The following is a 22,994-nucleotide window of genomic DNA, read 5'->3' on the forward strand; positions in this document are numbered from 1 at the left end:
TCTGAAGAGTGACTATTATCTTCAAGTGACAGTAGTGATTTCAAGTTGTCTCTCTCCTCACGTGGGGAGTGTGAAAGCTGGATGCTTAAAGCAGCTTCTCCAGCGTCTTATAGCACATCCTTGGCAGCGTGTGGTGTTGAAAGCTGGACCTTCTCAGCGCAGCCAGAGCCTCAACTCTTGACCACAGCAAAGTGCACACATCCCGTCCTCGAGTGCCTTGGCTAGCAGCTATTCTAGGAGTACAGTTGCCTGCACTTCTCAACTAACTGCATGAGCTATTTTTAAAATACTGAACGTGGTGATTACAATGAACCTCTTCATTTGGGCGGGGGGGATCTATAGAATTTGTCAAAATGATAAAACTGAGCAGCCAAACATGATTTTAAAATTACTTACTTAATGGGACTCTTGTTGGCGGGCTTGCTTTAGAGATCTATGTGTCTTCCCGGAATGTAAGTACTCATTATAAACATTTTGAGAAAATTGGTCTATACTCCAGAATGCTGAACAATAAGGATATTTTCTGATCTCTTCTGAAAAAAAATTACCGCTAATTATAGAAAATTAAGTGCAAATAGTACCAACATAGTTATTAGCACCACAGATTTGATGAGCTTTCCTCCAAAACGAACTATAAATTATATAAAATAGCAATTATGATACTGAATAAGGCTTGTCACTGTATCCCGTGGGTATCTACTCTTAAAAATATGGGAGGTGTATTCCTAAAAATATATTGTGGGTTAAAAATGGAAGATCTTCCTCTCAGCGCTTTTTAATTCTTTTAACATTTCTTGAGTGTGTGTGTGCATGTATGTGCACATCCATATTATGATACATACATTTCCATGAATTATTTGAAATCAGATTATCATATCATGAATAATTTTATTGATCTAAGCATGTTCTGAGTAGACCTGATATCACTGACTCCAGTGGCCTGTGGTGGGTAGAGGGGTCATCTCCTGGGATGAAGCGACAAAACGCGTGTTTGCCACCTGGTTTTCTCACTTATTACGGACCTTGGAACTCCTACTGTAAGGTGGAAATTTCTGTGGGAAAGTGTCTCCCCAATGTCCTGAAGGTTTATGAGAAGGAAAGGCACCCATGATTATCATGAGTCTGCCTGTGGCTGAGAATGGAGAATAGGCAAGTGTTAATGATAGCATTGGTTTTTTTGTTGTCTTTGAGGCAAGCTCTCACTGTGTAGCCAAGGTTAGCCTTCAACTCCCTGTGTAGCTCAGGTTAGCCTGAACCTTGCAGCCCTTATATGCTCTGGCTTTCTGAGTGCTGGGGGTAGAGGTTTAGAATGCCATGCATGGAACTGGTATTTTAAAAGGCGAATTTCCTGTCGGTGCTGGGTGTGTCACCAAGATTCTAACTCGAACTAGAAAATAAGCCGGATTATCCAGAAGATTAAATTAAAGGTCCTAAAGGATTGGAGTAGAGCCCAAGCCAGAGCGGATGTGATATTAAAGTCAGACCCGAAAGCAGGCGCACCCTCAGCAAGAGACAGAAAACCTCCACATTGTCATCTGAGTCAAAAGAAGATTCACCACTCAGACTGCCCGGGCTCAAACTCTGACACCATCTCCAGTTTTGTGACATTTGTAATCACTAGTTCCATGTCTCAGAAAAAAAGAGAAGAATTTTACAATCTTCACAGGGCTCTTGTCAGGATTGGGTTGATTTATGGAGAGCCCAACAACAGGGCTTAGTGGGTCGCAAATCTTAATTCTTAGTGGATGTTAAAATAATAGCCATGGTATACCAGCCCACTTAACAGTGGCTGTGGCTTTCGCTTTTCGGAAGTAAAGAACTTGGGATAATTACACAGCATGCAGTGTTCCTCAAGGCGGTTTTTCATTACTGAGCCATTTCCTAGACCACAGTAGCTAATGAGAACTTTAGTTCTAGAACTAACTAGTCCCGGGACTCCAGTTGGACGGATCAGTGCCCTGAGCACTCCCTGCTCCCTCCCGCTGCTCCCAGGGAGACTCCTGCAGGAACTCCAAAGGAACTGAAAACCACAGACCTGAAGTCAGGTCCCATCTGCCCAGGACAGACTGTGTGACCTTCAATAAGCCTCCGGTTCCCTCTTAATGTGCTGTTGAGAGCTAGACTAGACCGGTGGCTTTCAGAATGCCTCAGGAAGATATAGGGAACGCAGTACACAGGGTACGTCAAATGAAGGCTAATTCTTCGAACACAGTTTGAAGTTCAAACTTTCCGTCTTGGAATTCCATATGCATTTGCTGAACGAGAATCACTGCTAAATAAATGAGTTTTGGCTTTGTTGAGGTAAATACCCAGGAGAGATACAGCCGGCTCATATGTTAGGTCTGCTTTAAGTTCTCTGAGAAATGTCTACACTGACTGCCGTAGAAACTGGACTGGTTAACATTTCCCCAAGTAGTGTCCACACCATAGCCTTCAGACCCTCACTGTATTTACCCTCATGGACTGGTGCCACACGGAGTCACCATGTAGTTTTCACTTGCATTTCTCTGCCCGAGTGGTACTAAATGGTTTTTCATCTTTCTTGGCTAATTAGATGTTTAAGAACTGTCCATCCACTTCATTAGCCCATTTGTTACCTGAGTTATTTAATTTAGGGGGTTGCGTGTGTGTGTGTGTGTGTGTGTGTGTATTCTTTATATCACAGAGATCATCGCACATCAATATTTTATTCACATTTTGATCCATGAGGCATTATTCACAGTGGCTAATCTATGAAATCAGCCCAGGTGTTCATCAACAGAAGAATAGCTAAGGAAAATACCATTCATAAACATAATGGAATTCTTGCCACACATAGAACAGAGTGAAGTTACAAGGTTTTCAGAAAAACAGGAATGATAGAAGATCCTCAGTCTAAGTGAATTAAGTCAGTCTCAGAAAATAACAAATACTTCATCTTTATTCTTAATTTTGGGTCCCAGACTGTAGAAAAATAAAACCATATATGTATAGGATGCATGAAAACAGAAGCAAAACCACCCAGTAGAACAAAGGAGACCAGTGGGGGTGGGGATGAGGAAGAGGAGGGAGAGAAGGGGCTAGGAGGAGTATACCTAAAGTGCCTTATATTCTTGTGTGGAAATTGCATTTGTAACCAATTTATTTTGTTTCATTTTATTTTTTATTTTACATCCCGGCAACAGTTTAACATAATTTAAAGACAAATTATTTTTTTAAAAAAAAAGCTTTAAGAAAAAATAGAAGTTTTACCTAGATGAACTCAGAGGTCCCTTCAGCTACTGTTCTGCTATATGTGCTGAGATGCTTATAAAATTGTTCAAACATTGAGAAATAAACCTATGGATAAAGGCATTGACTTCCAACTCTGGAGTTGCTGAGTAGCTGGAAGAACACGGCACGGTGCTTTTTCATACTTGAAATAGAGATAAGAGCAAATTCTGTGATAGGCCTTGTACCTTAGTGCTTGGACACATCCTGTTTATGGAGAGCACATACGGCCAGATGCTAACTAACCGTTCTCGTGTGTGTGTGTGTGTGTGTGTGTGTGTGTGTGTATGTATGTGATAGAATTGTGAAATTTTTTTTATAAAGAGAAAAGTAATGATATGGCCGTGTGTAATAATGTTATCATGAGTATACCTTATTCAGGTTATTCTAATTTTACAATATGGATAAAGTCTTCAGATTTTAGAACTTTTTGATTGTGGATCAAATGCTATACACACTTGTTTCCAATTATAGACGGTTCCCTGTCAGTTACTCCAGTGTGGGCAATCTCCTTCATACACAGACACATGATGATCTCTGGTAGAGTGAATCAGGTCTCCGCTGCTAAGAGAATTTCCAGTTTGCCCCTCTCCTCTCCTCCTCTCCAGTCTCTCCAAAGTGGTCTTTTCCTTCCTGCACCCTGAGCTTCACCTGTTCCCCTCTGGTTTCTCCAACTTTTTTTTAATTGATTTTTATTGAGCTCTACATTTTTTCTCTGCTCCCTTCCTCCTTTCAACCCTCCCCTAAGGTCCTCATGCTCCCAATTTACTCAGGAGATCTTGTCTTTTTCTACTTTCTACTTTCCATGTAGATTAGATCTATGTAAGTCTCTCTTAGTGTCCTCATTGTTGTCTGAGTTCTCTGGGATTGTGGAACAAAGCCGTTCTCTTAAGCGCTATATGCTATAACAGTCCTCTTGTTGCTTGGTGATTTCTGAAATATCCTTTTCACATGAAGTCTTTACAATTACGATGTGGCGTTGCCGTTAGAAGTAGATGGGAAACAGATCTCAGGAGCACTGGGTTCGATTGATTTGAAGAATGGGTGAGGGAATAAAGTCACTCCTTTCTCTCTGGACAGAAAACCTCTACTGAAGAATAGGTCTATAGGATATGTTTATAACTTGGAATGCCCAAATGTTTGGTTAGGCCTCACTTCAACTTTCTGAAAGTAAAGAAAACATGTGTGTCTATAAATATATACACACAGAGAAAGATGGCTTCTCCTTATAAGTGATTAACACATAACAAGAACTGGACTCCTCTTGTAAGCGCCACACATGCCCCGAGTTGGAGACTACTCCTGAGCCTTCTCACTAGTTCTGTCTCCTGTCTACACCCATGACTGCCTCTATTCTGCCAGTGTGCGCATGTGTGTTAATTAAGATGCACTTTCCATAGTTGCACCGCTGTGGTGTGCTAGGGTGGAGCTGTATCACCTATTAACACTTCAGCATGGACTGTTCCATCTTGATTTTCAGATAGTTGAAGCTTGATTAGTGACATTAGGGCACAGGGACGATTCCATGGAGAGTAGAGATCAGGAAGCCCCACAGCATGAAGTGAGGGGGTTCATCCACGTGGAGCCAGAGTCAGTGCTATTGGGGGGGGTGTCAGGAGCACAAATTGAGATATTGACCAAAGGGTGTCCTACGGAGGAGTAATGAGAAGACCAAGTTTGCCCTCTCAGGAGTTACCCAGTGTGTTGTCTATAATCCACCTTAAGCAGATGTCGGCAGAATCACATTGTTTTTGTCCTGGGGTGATTTAATGTGAATATGTTTTTAGACAGTAAATGCAATTGTATGGCTTCTTTTCTAAAATCAAGTTTCTCGAGGAATCATGAGTTTTTGTTCTAATTTCATTTTAAACAATCTATTTTACCTCAAAACCATTCTTCTGAAGGAAAACAGTTCACATGTAGAGAACAAATAATTCTTCCTTTAATAAGACATTTCCAATTATAGCCATGGGGTAGCAAATCTGCTGCAGGGTGCTGGGTTCTCTCAGTGTTCCATATGCTTATTTCTGATTAGAAGGAAGATGCGTGGCTCCTTGTAAATGGGGAATTACATCCTGTGGGTGGAGGGGAAGTTGGATTTTATTCCAATTTTTTTAATTATAAAAGCTGTGAAGAGTCCTCACTTATGGAAAATATTCCTTCAAAATATTTTTTTTGCCTTAATTCTCCATGCTATGGTGACCATTATTTCAGAATTTAAAAGTACTTGGAGAGGACCCGCCTCCCACACTGAAGATACTCTACAAGACATTTTGTGTCGATGTATAGAGACCTTATTAAGTGCCATTTCCATAATTCTTTCTATGCAGGCTCTGCCCACACCTGCTGTCTCCAAAATAAGCCTCAGATATTACAATGTCTTCATCAAGTCAGACCTGCAGATAACAGTTGGCCCAGGGGACCTAAGCCTTCATTTTGTTTTTCACTTGCACTCTTGGTTTAAAAATGTCTCTGCAGATTTCATTTATTTTTAAGAACGTTTTAATATCAAGTTTATTACAGTATATTAAAATTGACCTTCTCCTCCTCACTTTCAGGGCGACCGCGACACACAGGGGCCAGGTGATTTTCAAAGATGCGCTAGCCCAGCAGTTGTGTGAGCAAGGAGGTAAGGACGTAGCGGCCCTGTTCCTGTTGGTTCATTCCGTCTGAGTTACTCACGGCAGGTCCTACGTGTTGTGACTGGGCTGCCATCTCATTGATGTTCCTTTATCACGATGCTTTAAAATTGAATTATTGACCACCTCATATCCCTACTCATTATTCATTCATTCGTTATTGATAAATATTGACTTCTGAACATATTTGCTGTCAGCAAACAAACCAAAAGAAAATGTATCCTATTTTCATAAAATGTTCTCCTGAATCGCTTTCAGTTGTTGCAGAAGTGATAAATTTGATAGTAGTTATAAAATTGTACAGAATTAATCCCCTTTGATTTGCCACTTAAGTTTCTCATTATTACTTTACACTGTACTATCTATGGCCTTGATTCAATTGGTCTTATCATGAGTTGCTCATGTATCTAAATATTTAGATAGACATAATCAGTATGATTTTACTTAAGTGGCATTTGATAAGTTGTTGCTGTCAAACTTCTAATTATTTGCTTATAGATTCTTCACTCAAAAAAAATCCCCTCCATAATTTCCAAAACCTATTGTCAGTATTGTTTGGTTAAATTGACTTTTCTTCTATGACTTTCAACAATGTAGATATTTTAAAAATATGCCTTAATAGGCAAACTCAGGAACTCTATCATCATGTAAATATTTTCCATATTTTGAAAATATTTACTGAAAACAGAATACCATAAAAGCAGGGAGCATCAACATCATGCAAAATATATAATGTCAAAAAAAGCTACATCCCTATAATTTAAGTTCTCTTATGCTGTACAAAAGTGTAAGTCTATTATAATCGGGTTAGACTATTTAAAATTAAATAAAAAGCTAAGAATATTAGTGGGAAAAATTCTGAATGAATAAGAACAAAACCTATCTTATATCATAGTATTGCGTGTGCACATAATTTACGTCTGGTCCCTACGGTGTTGTTAAAAACCGAGCCAGGACCTGAAGGACATCACTGAGCTCTGCAGCAGCACATAATCCACAGACATCGCATTGGTGCAGCCATTATTTTGGCTTATTTCTCCCACCTTATTTGGTGGGAGAGCGACGGCTTCCTGCTGCCAGGGAGGTAGCTGGTGCTAGAAACCCTGTGTTTATTTTGGTTCTTTCTACTTTTAATTAAAACATGATTTCTTCAAATAAAATAACATATTTTTGCATGTAATAGTGTTCTATGCATAACACAAAGAATATCTAATATGTTTATGAAAGGACGATATACCCTTCCCTATATACCACAGTACAAGGCCTTCCATCTATAATATATTTTAATTTATTGACTCTAATTAAATTAAGCAATTAAAACAAAGCAGATTTTGTTTTGTGGCACTTGGAACCAGGAGAATTTAAGATTGCATTGTGAGCCAGAAATACCGAGAACGTAGAAGTATCTGGTGTCTGAGAACAGAATGCCAGCAGGTCATCAGCCTTGCTTCCTTTCCTCGGAAGACTGTCCTGCAGATGCTGTCCCAGCAGTTGCCTGGGGGCTGCCTGGACTCACAATCCTTCAGTTCTCATCCCCACCCCACTCACCCTCCTCTCAGTCCTGCCTTAAAACTGCGTGAGGGAGCCTTAATCCAAAAGTCCAGTGCTCTGTGTAGCCCAAAACCATCCCTTTTTCCTTGACCAGATGCCCTTCTATGTCTTCTGTTCTGGCTGATTCAGTCTTCCAGATACTCATGCAATAGGGGAGAGGGGAGGGAGGGAGGGAGGGAGGGAGGGGGAGAGAGAAAGAGAGAGAGAGAAAGCAAGAATAAAGTTGTGGTGGTTCTGTCTCCATCCGTTGTGATCGCACAGTGGCCTCGTCTGAAGCTGATGTCTGTGAGATTGTTTATGTCCCACAAGAGGACACCAAGGCCCAGCTGCGAGGACTAAACCAGCTGCTAGACGTCAGTATTCCTCTCTCTCAAGGCTGAGGAGAGAGAGGAAGCCAGCAAGCCATCATTTACTCTCGGGTTTCAGACTTTACAAGTCCTTTGCAGTCAGGATACTGTGGTTGGAAGGATGGTGTGACCTTCCTGGTTGGAGGAGGCTCAGCAATCACCTGGGAAGGCTCCTGCTGAGCAAAGGCTCCAGCAAGGTCAGCGGCCCAGATAACAAGTAGGAGCTCTTCAAGGGGAGAGTGTGAAGCGTTCTTTTCTTCTTAAGCTTGCCTGTGTTTTCTAAAAGTTTACAATGAAATTATATTAATTGAGTGATAAGAAAAGAACACAAATTCTCTCTGCCCCTAAATTATAACTGTGAGGTTTACCTTTTGAAGATGGAGAGGGGCACTTCTGCTGAGCAGGTGGACTGAATTATTTCTCAAGAACTGAAGAGAAATGCAGGTGCCTATGTCGCTCCTGTGCTTGACTGTCCTGACTCTTAACAAGGTCTGTCTCTGTGGGTCCTAATTACCTTCCTAGTGTCCATGTCTCCCACCTGGAAGCCTTTGGAAAGAGGAATCATGTCTCGGTTTCTTTTCCTTTAATACATAATATGCTTGTCTTAACGCATGCACTTAATAGATGATGAAGAACCAGTGTAAAGGATTTCCTATGGGAAACTCGCTACCTCTCCTGAGGAGCCTTTCCCATGGACCACTGGCTTGCTATCACAAGGCAGCACTCTGTATACTCTTGCAAACTGTACGTTCTGTCTACTAACAATCTGTTAGTTAGCACTGGGGAGATGGCTCAGTCACTAATGTGCCTGCCCTGTAAGCGTGAGGACCTCAGTTCAGATCTCAGCGCTCACATACTAAACCAGGCATGTCATAAATCCGCAATTCCAGTCTTGTGGTGGCGAAGGACAGAGACAGGCAATCTTCAGAGATAGCTGGCCAACCTAGCTGTATCGGTCAGCGCCAAGCTCAGAGAGAGACCCTGCCTCAAAAACCAGGAGAGAGTGATCAAAAAAGACATGTGCCACTGACTTCTGGCCACTATGCCCATGTGAACATACGTGAACACACACACACACACATCACATTCATCATACATGCAAATAAATGTGACAATTGTTCACAGATCTCCATTTTATCTCCAATGAATTGCCTTAGATCACACCTTGGTATTTTTATTTTGTCTTATATTCAGAGGTTCTGGAAGTAACAGGAAACACTCTGCAGATGAGTTCTTCCAGTAGTTGTGGTCCAGACAACAGGCTGGAGTGTATCCTCATCTCTGCCCTGGAGAGGGTGCTGAGCTACCCCTGCTGTTGGGGGGATGTATGTGTGTGTGTGTGTATGGGCTATATACTCACCATTGTTTAGAGTAGAAGATGCCCATGTTCATTCACTGGCAATAAACAGAACATAAATGTCTACCAGTCCTCTCCAAGATTATTGAGTGCCTACCGTGGGTGCTGACTTTGCTAGGGTAGGTCATGAGGTATGTCAAGGAACAGAGGATCAGGCAGGGGAAAGGATGGTCCCAGATCAGGAGGGTCTCAGGAAAAGATAATACTGGAGCACAAACCCAAGGAGGAGCCAAGGAATTAGTATATGCCTGTCCAAGAGACTTCCCAAACTGTCACTAAGATTTTAAAGACAAAAAATGGTAGTGAAGTGCTGTTTGGAGTACTTCCATAAAGATGAAAATTTAGAATGGGCTAAAAACTCCAAAGGAAGTGGAGTAGACCAGTTCTCCCTAAGAATTATTATTGGACAATCAAGAAAGAGATGGGATCATAAAATAATATGAATTACATAAAATTCATACTTGCTACATAGCCCAGAATATCCTTAAGCTTGCCTGATCCCCCTGTCTCTACCGCTCAAGTGTGTGATTGCATGCTTATGCCACCACATCTACTTCCAAGAAGATTTTTATTTTAAAAAAAATTAAATTTTGAAAATTCACATGAATTACATGAGCCTGAATAAAAACAGTCACCATTGCCAAAACCCTCTGAAAACTCAAGGAAAAAAATTTATTCTTTATAGGATTATATATAAATCAAGCGTCCAGTGTGAAGCAGACGTGAGTAGGTCAGCATGGCCGCTGCTGGGCCAGTTTTGCACACAAATCACGGCCTGGAATGGAGCAGGGAGAATCACGGTGCTATGTGTGCGTCCGCTGGCCTCTGGGCTTTTTGGCATACCTTCTTCAATCATGCACAGTGATTATTTAGCAAGGCCAGTTGTCAGGTTCAGTGATCTGACTACAGGCATACCCTGTGGTGCCCCCAGAGGGTACATGCCATTTATAAACCGTGCAGGGAACCTCTGTGGTTGGCTTGATGGCAGCGGTTAAAAAAGAGAAGGCTTCCTATCGGAAGGAGAGTTCAGACTTACTTCTGATTCGGAGAAGCTCGAGCAGCTTTGCCTTCTGCTACCCTGGTAGGCTGTGAGGAAATGCTCGCTATGGGCGTTGGGCCGTGGTCATGGGCTCTATTGTTTGATCCAGACATCAAATCCTTTCATTTTTAAATCATTTGTGTTAAGGATTGTGAAGATGTCAACTGTGAGAGAGAAAGGATGCAAGCGTTGAATAATCAAACCCGTAAAGTAAGCAGGGTATCAAACTTAGATATGTTCCTCAAAAACTTCAAATGTACCTGTAGCACAGGTTCTAATAGGTCCTCATAATTAAAGTCTGGAGTCAGATATCAGGGGAAATGCTGAGAGATCAGAGAGATGAAGGAGCAAAACCTTAGAACTTGTGTCCGTGTACAAGGTCAGGGTCAGGTGTATTTCAGTGGCCAAGCTAATAATGGTGGTCAGCCCAATGCCCAGGGGTCAGTTCAGGCAATACAATCAGTCAGTCAATCAGTGATATTTTAAGCATCATTTGTAGGTCATATCTACCAGAGTCTTCCCTTGACTATACCCTTGTTATTCAGTAGCTTAAATCAATAAGTATTTTTCCAAAAACCTTAAATGCAAAAATCTTTATTAAACCAGTCTTCTTTCGCAGTATGAGTCAGAACTGTGGGTCACCTTACCTACTTTCGTTGCTGAGAGGGAAAGTAATTCACTGGAATGTTCCCCGAGTTAAAGATTTGCTTGTCAAAGACATCTGTTTCCCCGTGGCTGTTTTGTAGCTTGATTTTCACTTTAGCAGCTACAACTTCTGTTGCTGGCATCCCCAGGCTTGTGATTTACACACAAAGAGGGCTGAATTGGAGGCTGGGGAAGCCATCCAGTAGTGGCATCCTGCTTCAAGGTCTGAGAAAATACCCAGTAGAGAGAAGAACTGAGGGCTTCCTGGGGCTCTGACAGATACAGTGTCCCTGAGTGATCCAAGACTGGCAAGATTAAGGGGAATAACAGAACTTGCTCATATGGTCACAGTAAAACTTCTTGCTAGTGTCCCTGGGTGGGTCCGGCTACTTTTTATGTTCCCTGGAAAGGGGTGTTTTAGATAGATGCTATTTCTTTCAAGGTGATTGAACAAGGGTGTAAACTGCCTTCTCTGCAGTTCTGGGGGCTGTATACATTCCCACTTGACAGCTTTATCTGGTCTAAAAGTCAAAACACCAAGATTTATGCCAGAAAGGAACTTGACATTGGCTGCCTCTGAATGCCCATAGAGCCGGCTTTCCACTCAAACTGCTATATAATCTGCTTGACTCCCTCATATTTTAAAGGACAGAGCCTAGATTTGAGTATATATAATTACTTAGGAGAGAAATTGATGTCAACATACATCAATCACATTTTCGTTTTTCCTTGTGAAGTATTATTTCGTACGACTTGTTAATTCATTCTTATTTTGATGTATCTATAAAAATACACTTGAGCCTATAACAAATGAATATAGTTTTTCATAAGTTTTTAGGCACTGTAACGTATTCATATCAATTAGCATAAATTGTGCTCTTTCTTCGGTAGGCGTATGTGGTGCTGTAAACAGACCAGAGGGAATTGTGTGACAATATGAGAGAGTCACACCCTGTCCTAAGATGGTTTGTAGTAGATAGATACTACTCCAAACCCACAACTGGAAAAATCAAAATATGTATATAGAAAAACAGTCACTGGAAGGCTGCCTTCCAATCTCCTCGGAGGCCCTTGCTCAGCCTTTACTTTTCAAAAGTCCCCTCCTTGGTGATGTTTAAAATGCCGAGGCCGTCGTTCTTTGGGACAGGGATTTCACTGTTGCATGCATCCCTCTGAGAGGGTTTCTCCTTCACACTCCAGCTTCTGTATAGAACACCATGTGTCCTCCAGATCCACTCCTAACCCTGCTGCCTGACCTGCCAGGATTCCACTAACGAACTAGGAACCCGGCCAGTCCAGGGCCCTACTTCTCTTGCCTCCTCTCTCTAGTTTCTTCATGGCTCCTCCCCACCACAGCGTTCGCGCAGGCGCTGCAGGAGATTCCATTCCTAAGCTTCTTATGGTTCTTGGTGTCCTCCCCCCTCTGGTTTTCTTCTCTGATCTCTGTCCATTTTTTTTTTTTAGTGCTGACTCAGAGCCAATAAGACAAAGTGGTTGAGAACACGGAACGTGACTCTCTCTGCATTTGAGTTCCTGTTCCGCTACTGTGTAGCTACGAAGCTTTTCTGGGTCTCCATGCCCTTGCCAGTTACATGGGAAGAATTACAGTGTTTGTTTTCTGAGTCATGTCACTTCTAAGGGCTTGGTCTTCTAGGTTGTATCCAAAAGGAATAGAGTGAAGGGATTAAATGCCATCAAGGTCTGGCATGGGGGCTGGCGTCTTGGTGAGTGCTAGTTGTCGCTCTTACTCGTAAGCATGTTTTAGTCACTTTTCTTGTGACTGTGACAAAGTAGCTGACGGCAGCATCTTAAGAATCTTCTCAGTTCTGCTCACAGTTTGGGGATGCAAACCGTCATGGTGGGAAAAGGATGGTGGCAGGACTGTCAAGCAGCCGCTCACGGTATGGCCACAAAGCCCAGTGCCCAGCTCACTTTTTCATTTCTGTATAGTCTAGGGAGCCCAGCCACGGAGCGGTGCCACCTGCCTTAACGTTAGGTCTTCCCACTTAAGTTTACTCCATCTGGAAGACCCTTCACAGACATGCCGTGCCCAGAAACAAGATGCCCTCGGGTTCCACGTCTTCTCTAATTGACAATCATGATGAGCCACCATAGGCGATGTACATTTAGATGCTATTTTAGTACCTTCAACTTGGTTCTACACGGGACTTTACTTTCTTTGAATGTTACATCTTTTTATTGCAGGTCTGTTTTAGTAATCACCTCAAACACTAAGCAGGAGCCCACAGAACATCTTTTGCTCATTCATGTCTGTCTTCCATGCTTATTCCAGTGTGTTTGAGATCTCCTTATTTAATCTCCTTAGTATCTCTTAAAGAAGCCTTTGTTTTGTTCATAACTACAGCCACGGTTTGGGTTCAGTCATTTCCACCAGTCCATTTATTTCCTGACACAAATTGGATTTGTCATGTTAGTGACCCCAGTCTCCCAGCTCCATCTGCCTTTCAAGGTCTTCTCCAGACTGCCCCTGCCTCTCTTTCCCTCTGCTCCCCTTCTTCCCCTTACTGCCCCCCATTTCCTCTCCACTTCCTTCCATTCTCCCTTGCCTTTCTCCTGGTTGTTCCAATCTCAGAATGTTATTTAAATCTGATCACATGTTCTTGACCTTCAGGCTAACTTACTACTGACTTTCCTCTATTCCGTGAACAAGAACTGTACTTTTTAGTTCTCAAAGGTCTCAAAATTTTTAAATTACACAGCAACATTTTAAAATAATGCATCAGCAACTCCTATGGTATATTACTTTATAGTCTTATTTTTTTACTCAAAAAAAATGTTGTTCATATCATGAGCAATTTTTTTTAAAACTGTATGACTTTTTCTCCAAAAATATGTGTGCACAAGCTTGGCAGGACAATAAGTCTCAAGGTTTAGTCATTGGGGTCCTGTTATTGACAGCTCATAAAAGAACCGGTCTTACCTGAAAGAGTTCTCTAAGTCATAAGGATATATTTTTGGTCTGATCCTTTTAAATTTAGTTTATAAATTAAAGAGGATAAGCTTCTGTAAAACACAAATCAAATTGAAGTGAGGGATGAGAGGGGCAAGGAAGAGAAAAATAATTGCTAATACTGTAGGATTCTGTGTATAATTTAGCTGCTTTAAATATTAAGTAATCTTTTATATTGATCATAACTATTTTCTGAATACAGGGAGAACTATTTTCACTCTAAATTTATAACATTTTTGGAAGTTTAATTATCATACTTGAAGGTCAAATGGTGCTTTATTGCAATAAAATACAGAAAGTAATAAAGAAATTATTCCTGGGGAGATGAAAGTCTCGGATCATAGCTCATTAAATACTAACTTCACAGACCATGTCTAATTTGTCATATTTAGCTTTGGAAATTTAATACATTAGAATTTCAAATTAGGGGAAAAGATACATGAGACCAAACTACCTAGGGCCTTTGAATTCCAAAATGACTTAGGAGGTTAAGCTCTGGTAGCCTAGTGCCTGTATTTGTGTGAATTGCCATGTGCGTGCGTGCGTGCGTGCGTGTGTGTGTGTGTGTGTGTGTGTGTGTGCAAGTGTATATTACCTACCTGATTCAAAGACGGTCTTAAGCACCCAGTTACATGAACAGACAGCTCAATTTTAGATATTTTTTTTTTCTCGAAGAACTGAAGTCTTCATTGAACTGAATACTACACCCAGGAAGTCAGCTGAAATTTGTTAGAGCTACATTGTTTCTGAGTCACGTGTTGACCTTAAAGCTTCCTTCTGAAACAAGCCATTGGCAGGAAATACGGTTTTCAGGAGGAGAGCACGTACAATCTCGTTTTCCCTAGTAAGCCTAGATACTCTGATTGTGTGAGGTCCTGGGAGGCCCACGTTTTAAAGGACTAGGAACAAATCTCAATTCTTGATTTTCATTCCGCAGTGAGTGGCTCAGTTTCTTTGAGTGGCAGTAGTCTCTAATGGATACCCAGTATAGAGTTTCTTCCTTTTATTCAGCCTTGTCCAATGGAAGTAGAATGTAAGCCCTATGTGTGGTTTTAAATCTACAGTGGCCACATGCAAGAAACAAAAATAAAATAGTTAATTTAGTTAACACAGCATATGTAAAATATTAAACATTTCAATATATTATAAACAATATAAAATTATTAGTAAGATGTTTTACGTTTTTTTCTGTGCTAACACTCAAAAAACTGGCATATATTTTATACGCAAAGTGCACTTAAGTATGAGAATATCTGACTTCTTTAAGGTTTTCTAAATTTGCTGTTAGAAGGAGTATCACATGTAAGACTGCCTATCTGTCCAGTCTTAAAAGTCTTCAAAATTAGAGTGAGTATCCAAAAAGCTCCTTTTCCTTTATATTCACATATTAACAAAATTTGTTCGTTCTTAAGAGAGTTTATCTATCTTTGATACTAAGTGTGTGTGTATGTCAATACTATGTGCAAATAAATTATTTTTATCAACCCAGTATTGTTAATATGAAATTTGTAGGGATACAACATAAGACGAAAGGCAGCTGTAGTATAATTTAATGTAATGGAAGAAGCTATGACTGATATCTAAGGTTTCATAGACCGTTTAGATAACACTGGGACTTACAAGTTAGCATCTAACATTGATTCTCATGAGGAACCGTATAACATCAATATGTTTCTAGTTTATTTTATGTTTGCAAGTGCGTGTGGCTTGTGCATCAGTGTGGAGGCCAGAGACCCATGGAGGTTGTCTTACTTCCTCGTTCTTCACCTTTCCTTTTAAGATCAAGTCTCTCACTGAGCCTGGAGTGCACCATTTAAGCTGCACTGGCGGTGCAGTGGGTACCGGGCTCTGCCTGTCTCTGCCCTCTGGTGCAGGCTGTTTCAGCTGCACTGACGGTGCTGTGGGTACCTGGGCTCTGTCTGTCTCTGCCTTCTGGTGCTGGTATTACAGTAGTCCACCACCACCTTTGGCTTCTCATAGGGCTGCCAGGGAGCCTAACTCAGATCCCATACTCGTTCAGCAAGCACTTGACACACTGAGACTTTTTTCCCTACATCTATATATTCCTAGTTTGGAAGTTTCTAAATCAAGCCTATTGCTATAGCAGGCACCAGTAATCCTAATGTTTGATTACTCTAAATTTGAGGCCGTAGTGGGCTACATAGTGAGCTCTAGGCCACGTTGGACTAAAGAATGAAACCTTGCCTCAAGACCAGCAGGAACAAATTCAGTTCAACACAGATCCTTTCACTCCTCTTCCCTGAAGCTCCCCGTTCAGCCTGTTCATATGCACTGTGATATGGGAGAACATGCGTCAGGTGCTGTAGTCTCTCTGTGATTTTCGGATATTGGGCAAACATTTCTTTAGTGTGGAGAAAAACCTTCAATCAGAGTTAGTAATTCAGGCAGCCTTTGTGGATCCCCTACAATCTGATCGATAAGAATCAATACAAAACATAAAATCTTTAAATGTATTTATCTTTCAGTTTGTAAGAGTTTCACAAATGCCTCTAATAAATTTAATCATGGCGCTCTCCATAGACTCTTCCGTGTGTGTGTGTGTGTGTGTGTGTGTGTGTGTGTGCGCGCGCACGCGCACGCGCGCGAGCACACTCACGTGCATGCAGTTTTTCAAGACGGGTTTCTCTCTGTGTATCCCTGGCTGTCCTGGAACTCACTCTGTAGACGAGGCTGGCCTCAAGCTCAGAGATCCGCCTGCCTCTGCCTCCCGAGTGCTGGGATTAAAGGCGAGCATGCCCTATCTTAAAATTTGCTTTCTAAAATCCCACACAAATGTCTTCAGTGTGCATTACATATGTGAAGCTGAAGCCACATGACAGAACCGGTCTCATTTGAAAATACTGTTAATTCTGGATTCTTAGTCTGGCACAGCTGATCCACTGCCCCTTGTAGGAGAAGTTGATTTTTCGTATCTAGTTGACAGTTTTCTTTGAAAATTAGAGAAGACTTTTGAGTGTGTGTGTGTCATGAACTCTTACATTTAGGTAGTGAATTGACATCTCCTCAAATTTGGAAATCATTATGGGGCAGGGTAGAAACGGCTGTCAGTAGTGTGAACTGGGCAGAGTCCTATGAGACAGGGTTTCTATGCAGCCCTGGCTATCCTGAAACTCACTCTGTAGACCAGGCTGCCCCCAAACTCACAGGGATCCGCCTGCCTCTGCCTCCCGAGTGCCAGGATTAAAGGTGTACACCACCATAACTGACTTAGCATGTCTTTTTTTTAACCTTGCAGGGTAAAAAGCCTCAAGCTGTGTGGTGTGATGTGTTTCATGTGAACTAAGTTCTGTAGCTGCTTTTGTGACTGCTTGTCACTGGGTTTTGCCTTTATGATGAATCAATCATTCTCTGTTCTTCTTTCGTTCCAGCTCCCACGGAAGCCAGTGCTCAGTTTCACCTCGGTAAGTGTGTAAGGATCTGACGCCATCAGCTTTGTACTTGGTCACCCACCCCCTTCTGGCACTTGCTGTGGAGTGAAAACCCCCAGCTCCCTGGCTCTTTGACCTTCACTAGGGTTCACCTAGACTCAGGTTCAGAAGATGCTGGAGCTAATGGCCTCCCAGGGAAGGGAGCTAATGGCCTCCCAGCAACTGCCCTGCCCCTCAAGGACTTCCTTATGTCAGCGCCTTCACTCTTAGAGTTCAGTGCCACCCTATGGCTGAGGGTCCAAAAGCTAAGTTTCTCCAGAGCTCCCGCCCAGAGTGCAGAGGCAGGAGTCATGGATATGGACACACTGGGGTCATTTTAAATTTAAGATTTCTGCTCGAATTCCTAGGTTGAAAGCAGCAGTCATTCAGTTATTTCTTCTAACATTAGAGGAAGCTGTTAAGAGATTACCAACTTTAAAAAAAGGAAGCCATGATTTCCTAACAGTACCATGTACTCGATGACCCCAACTCTTCAAGGCAAGGCAATGCGATGGTTAAAAGCACGGATTCTGGAGCCAAACTAGCTATTTTTATCTTATTGCCACCACTTGCTATAAGTTATGACATTGATCAAGTAATTTGTCTAAGCCCACATGTAAAATAGAATCAATAACAATATCTACCTCACTGGGTTGGTATGTATAAGTGAAATTTCAAATTATATAGTAAAAGGTATCATATTATCTGGTGATGAATGGAATACCAAATGTGTTTTTGTATTCATTGAAGCTAACCTGGGGTGGGGATTGTCTCTAGAAAACAATTAACCATTAAGAGTTAAATTTGTCATGTTGTGCCAGTGAAGACTTATTTTAAAAAGCAGTTTCGTACTCTCTGTAGTTTGATATGAGTGAAAGGAATCGCCTTCGCTGGTCCCGGCCTTTCCTGGTGTCTCTTACCGTGGGGTCTCAGATAGGTCCATTACTTGCCTCTTGGGCTTTTCCTTTCAACCTACGAACCCAATTAATTTGTTTTTCTCTTTGGAAAATCTGCCTTGAGAAGCTCTGCTTTTATGTAATGCTACAGCTTGGGGCTCCTCTCTGGCAGCTGAACATAGCTGCTTAGAAGCGTTCCTTCCGGCAGCCGCGACAGGCTGGTGGCCCACAGTGGTGCAGTGAAGTCTGGGCCAAGCTGTGACCTGAGAGAGCTGTATCCTGTAGGCACGTCCCACACCGCATCCACACGCTCGGAGGGATCATTAACTCACCCCTGCTCAAAGCCTATCACTGGGCCCTCTTCTCCCTGTCCTCATGCCTCAGGCTCTGAGGAGGAGCTATCCTAAGAACGTGCTGGTTTGCTGGTTTCCATGGCTTCATTATAGGCTTGCCTGCTGGCATACCTGGTATTCAGGGGGTGCAGACTGCCATAGGTAGGATGTCACCAAATAGAATTTGAAATTATCTTCCCTGATATCTGGAAGAGATTTTAATTACCCAGTGAGTTCAGAGAATTATGTGACTGAGCCCCTAGAAGCAGAAAATATCAACTTTGAAAACTATAAAAATTGTTAAAAAGTCTCTGTTGTCACATGATATGATTTTAATTTTTCTGAAAAGTAGCTCAATCAAACAAAATGATAAGGAAAAGTCACAGGGGATTTAGATTACCCAAAACTTCCCACACAAGCCCCCCCACCCCCAATCCGAATGTTGTTAGAGCAGTAATTACCTTCTCCCTTCTCACTGTGAGCACACTGACATCGTAGCTGGCCATAAAATCATTTTGCCCCGCCTTCTTTTCAAAGCAAGCAGGCACTCTACAGTGTATAAAGATGTTCTTTGGCATGCTCAAAATCCTAATGCTTAAAAATAGGCGTGGAATACAATTGCAAGGTGGTGCTGCTGGATTTTCCTCCATGGCTGGCATCCCCGCATTCTCCCTGATTTAAACTGACTCTATAGTTGCACATATGCATTAGTTATATGTATAGATAGTATTTTTCTGTGCAATTCTGGTGGTTCAGCTAAGTTAGCCATTCAGAGCATACTAAATGAATAATGAATGAGAGGAATTCTAAAATCAAGCCAGGGCAACAGAACCAACCAGAAGGACAAGAGAAAATGGGTCAGAAGACTCCACGGTAGCTGCTTGGGCTGCAGTAAACGGAATACTCCATCCCATTCCTCCAGGCCTCAGTGAGCAGAGCAGTTCTGCCCAGGCTGTGGCTTGGTAGACGTGATGTGGATCAGGATGGAGTGACAAGCTCTGTGTAGTCGTTTTCCACACGGGCCCTCCTGAATGTGACCACTCAGTAGCTTCACGAAGTCTAAACAGTAAACAGCAAAGTCTTCGCCCTCAGCATTTAGGGGCAGAGCAGTCACAACCACCTGCTTGTTTAGCTGTCAGTTTGAATGTAAAAGACGACTGTTCTTCCTAGATGCAGCTTGTTGACACCCACAGGTAATCCCCTGCATTGTGTAACGCCTCTCTCAATGCTCTCTTCCCTCTCCTAGCTGAAATGCACAGTGACAGTGTGATCCTACGGGACGACTTTGACTCCTACCACCAACTGGAATTAAATCCCAACATATGGTAAGTTGCGGGAACGTGTTGCGTTTGACAGGAGAAAGGATGCTGAGTTTGTTTCATGGAAACGTTTTCTCCCTGAAGGATCAGTTACTGAAAATTCACCTGCTTTTGAGTACTAATGTATTGGTGAGCAGGGTTAATGGTGGAATTAACTGTATACCAGCCACACTGCCGTTAGGATCCTCTTTAAAATTGGACGGAGGTGTTCTTCAAATCTCTCGGTGCTTGGATGGATACTCAGTTTTGTGAGATTTTCATAGTTTATTCTAGTTTACTTTTCTGTTGCTTCAGTAAACAGCATGATCAGAAGCAGCCCAAGCAGCTACCATGTACTCTTCTGACCCATTTTCTCTTGTCCTTCCGGTCGGCCCTGTTGCCCTGGCTTGATTTCTGAGGTTTATTTAAGGTTACCTTCCAGGTTCATCACTGAAGTGGGACCTGAAGCAGAGACCTTGGAGGAACACTGCTCACAGGCTTGCCGCCATGTTCACGTTCAGGTGCTTTATACAGTGAGGCCAGCTGACTAGGGATGGTGCTTCCCACAGTGGGCTGGGCTACGTACATCAGTTCCTCATCAAACATGCCCAGAGGACGGGCCAATCTGCTGGAGGCAATTCTTCAACTAAGGTTCCCTCTTTCCACGTGTGTCAAGTTGACAAGATTAGCCATCTTAGCCTTATAGAATGTCATGCTAGAATGTATTTAATAATTATTGCTGAGTGGAAAAAGGAAAATGTCTCACGTGTAATGACAAATGGCTTCATCATACGTTGAAATCATCTCTCCTATTAGCTCTATTCATTATCCGACTTTCTTTAGAAGGCTTTTAAATATAAATTCCATGCAGTTTTGAGGACAACAAAGTAATGTGGAACATGAAGGGGCCTACTTGTTGGGGTTTTCTGTCCCGCCCGATACCCCACAGCCGGCAAACCCCAAAGAAAATCACACATAGGTCTCCATAAATTATAAGCTGATTGGCCCATTAGGTCAGGCTACTTATTAGCTCTTGTAGCTTATATTAACCCATTATTCTGACCTATGTTAGCCATGTGGCTCAGTACCTTTTTCAGTGGGGCAGATCACATCCTGCTGCTTCGGTGGTTTGGGCAGGAGTGGGAGGAATGAACTTCCTCCTTCCCAGAATTCTCCTGTTCTCACTGCATCATTTCTACTTCCTGTTTGGTTTTCCCACCTATACTTCCTGCCTGGCCAATCAGCGTTTATTTAAAACATGATTGACAGGTTACAAACAATTCTCCCGCACCAATAATGAACTCAGATTCAGTCTTTAGAAACCTTTGTATATAACTTATCTAAATACGTTGGCCATAGATTACAGTTTTGCTTATGTGTAACAGTTTTGCTGACCTTAGAATGGGCCTGTGAATCAGACCTGTTGGGAAAATGATCTGAATTTTGGGCTTTTTGTAATATGTATATGATTGTGCAGGTAAAGAAGAGTTTAAAAAAATGCTAAACTTCGAACCTGGACTGAAAACCCAACCAATAGCAATACTCAAGATTAGAAAACAAATGATCCTGTTACCCTTGACAGCATATGAGGTCACTCTTTTCCTAATGTTTACTGTTTAAACAGATATTTTAGTGGCATAATCGGTTAGCATATTGCACTCACACAAATATGTAGCAGGAATTGTTTAAGTGGGTTTTTATTGTTAGAAATCACATTTCTCTTGAGTAGTTACTAGCATGGGACCCAGCGGAGGAATGAAACCCCAGCAGGATTCTCTTGGAGAAAGTGGCCCTCAGACTGAAAGCTGAAGATGACAGACAGACAGAGTGCTGGGACTCTGGCAGTAGCAAGGGGTCCTTTACGTTTTCTCCAGAAAGGTATATGAGTCTGGATGGTATTAAATAGAATAAAATTTACTAACCCAGACAGGCCCATAGTGTCTCATAATTTACATATTTAAGAAAACAATGTATTACAGGACGATTCTTCTCTGGGAAAAATCCAAATATAAATGTCTTGAAATAAATAGAAATTTGTTTTAAGAAAAGGCAAAAAAAACAACAACAAAATATTTAGGTGCCATGTCTGACCAGAAAAAGTTCTTCCTTTTCTCTTGACATCCATCGCTTTGCGTTCCATGAATATAGACGTTAACAGATGATTGGGTTATTTCAGGAAAGTTCATCTCTGTCAGGCTGACTCATCGTCTCCAGTTTTCCTCACAAATACAAAATGTGACTTTTATGGGATTCAAAATCTGTTGTTGTTTTTAAAAATCAATGAAGTGTGATTGATTTTTTACTTCAACTATTTCCATGATTGATTGGGTATGATCTTTCCTGGTCAAAATTATGGATTTTATGTCCCATTTGCTTATGCTATGTTTTTTCCATTCTTTTGGATGCTTCCCCCTTTTAACCTTACAGCACCAGCACTGCTGATAGACGTGCTTCTGAGTGCATTTGCTGCCTGCTTGCTTATGACAACCCTTTCACGTCGTTCCTTTAAGACTTTCTCTCTCCTTCTTCCCTCCCTCCTTCCCTCCCTCCCTTCCTTCCTTTCCTTTCTTCCTTTCTTTCTTTTTTTCTTTTTTTAAAGAAAATATAGGCTGTGACTCTCCTAATTGAGAAGGCGTTTTGTTAAATTAGAATTGACACAGCCTCTGAGATCAGGCCAGCATAGTTAACTTTCGAACATGTAGCTTGCTAACTGGGCACCCTGAGAAAAGTAAAGAGCTCCCTTCTTTCTGTGACCCCCATTTTTTTCAGCAAAAAAAAAAAATGAGGTCTTGAGAAGTGAGTGCTTCTACCACACCTAACCATGACAAGTGTTCATGAAAGTTCATTCTTCTCCTGATACATATTCCTCCCTTTTCCCCCTCTTTCTCCCTCCTTCCTTTCTTTCCTCCCCTCCACTCCTTTTTGCCTTGCTTTCCTTCCTCTTTCCATCTGCCATATTCTCCCCACTCTCCCACCTTGCTTCCCTTCTTCCTGGGATGGTATTTATACAATGGGCTAGATTTCTTCTAAACCCAGACACGAGTCTTAAAAATGATCTTGATCCGTTTACCTGATGCTTCAGTCTCTGAATCACATTTGTATAAAAAAAAATCCAATTAAGTATGCCTGCATTGCATTCAGGAATGCTGATACGCAGACTCACAGGAAAGGGCAAAGAGCATCATCGGGTAGCCGGGACCCCTTAAACATAAACATAAACTTTATCAGCTCAGAACAAACTC

At 41.8% G+C, this 22,994-nt stretch overlaps 1 protein-coding gene across 1 annotated transcript in view; it reads left to right on the top strand.

The window, feature by feature from the left end:
• Reln (reelin) overlaps nucleotides 1–22,994 on the top strand; it is a 445,074-nt gene that overhangs the window by 186,512 nt on the left and 235,568 nt on the right. The window contains exons 4-6 of the mRNA XM_041668128.1: nucleotides 5,808–5,878; nucleotides 17,188–17,220; nucleotides 19,701–19,779. Coding sequence (XP_041524062.1) covers nucleotides 5,808–5,878; nucleotides 17,188–17,220; nucleotides 19,701–19,779 — 183 coding nt within the window. The remainder of the gene's footprint in view (nucleotides 1–5,807; nucleotides 5,879–17,187; nucleotides 17,221–19,700; nucleotides 19,780–22,994) is intronic.

Source organism: Microtus oregoni, unplaced genomic scaffold, assembly GCF_018167655.1.
Source record: "Microtus oregoni isolate MIOR12 unplaced genomic scaffold, Mior012 000018F_ref0000195, whole genome shotgun sequence".
NCBI lineage: Eukaryota > Metazoa > Chordata > Mammalia > Rodentia > Cricetidae > Microtus > Microtus oregoni.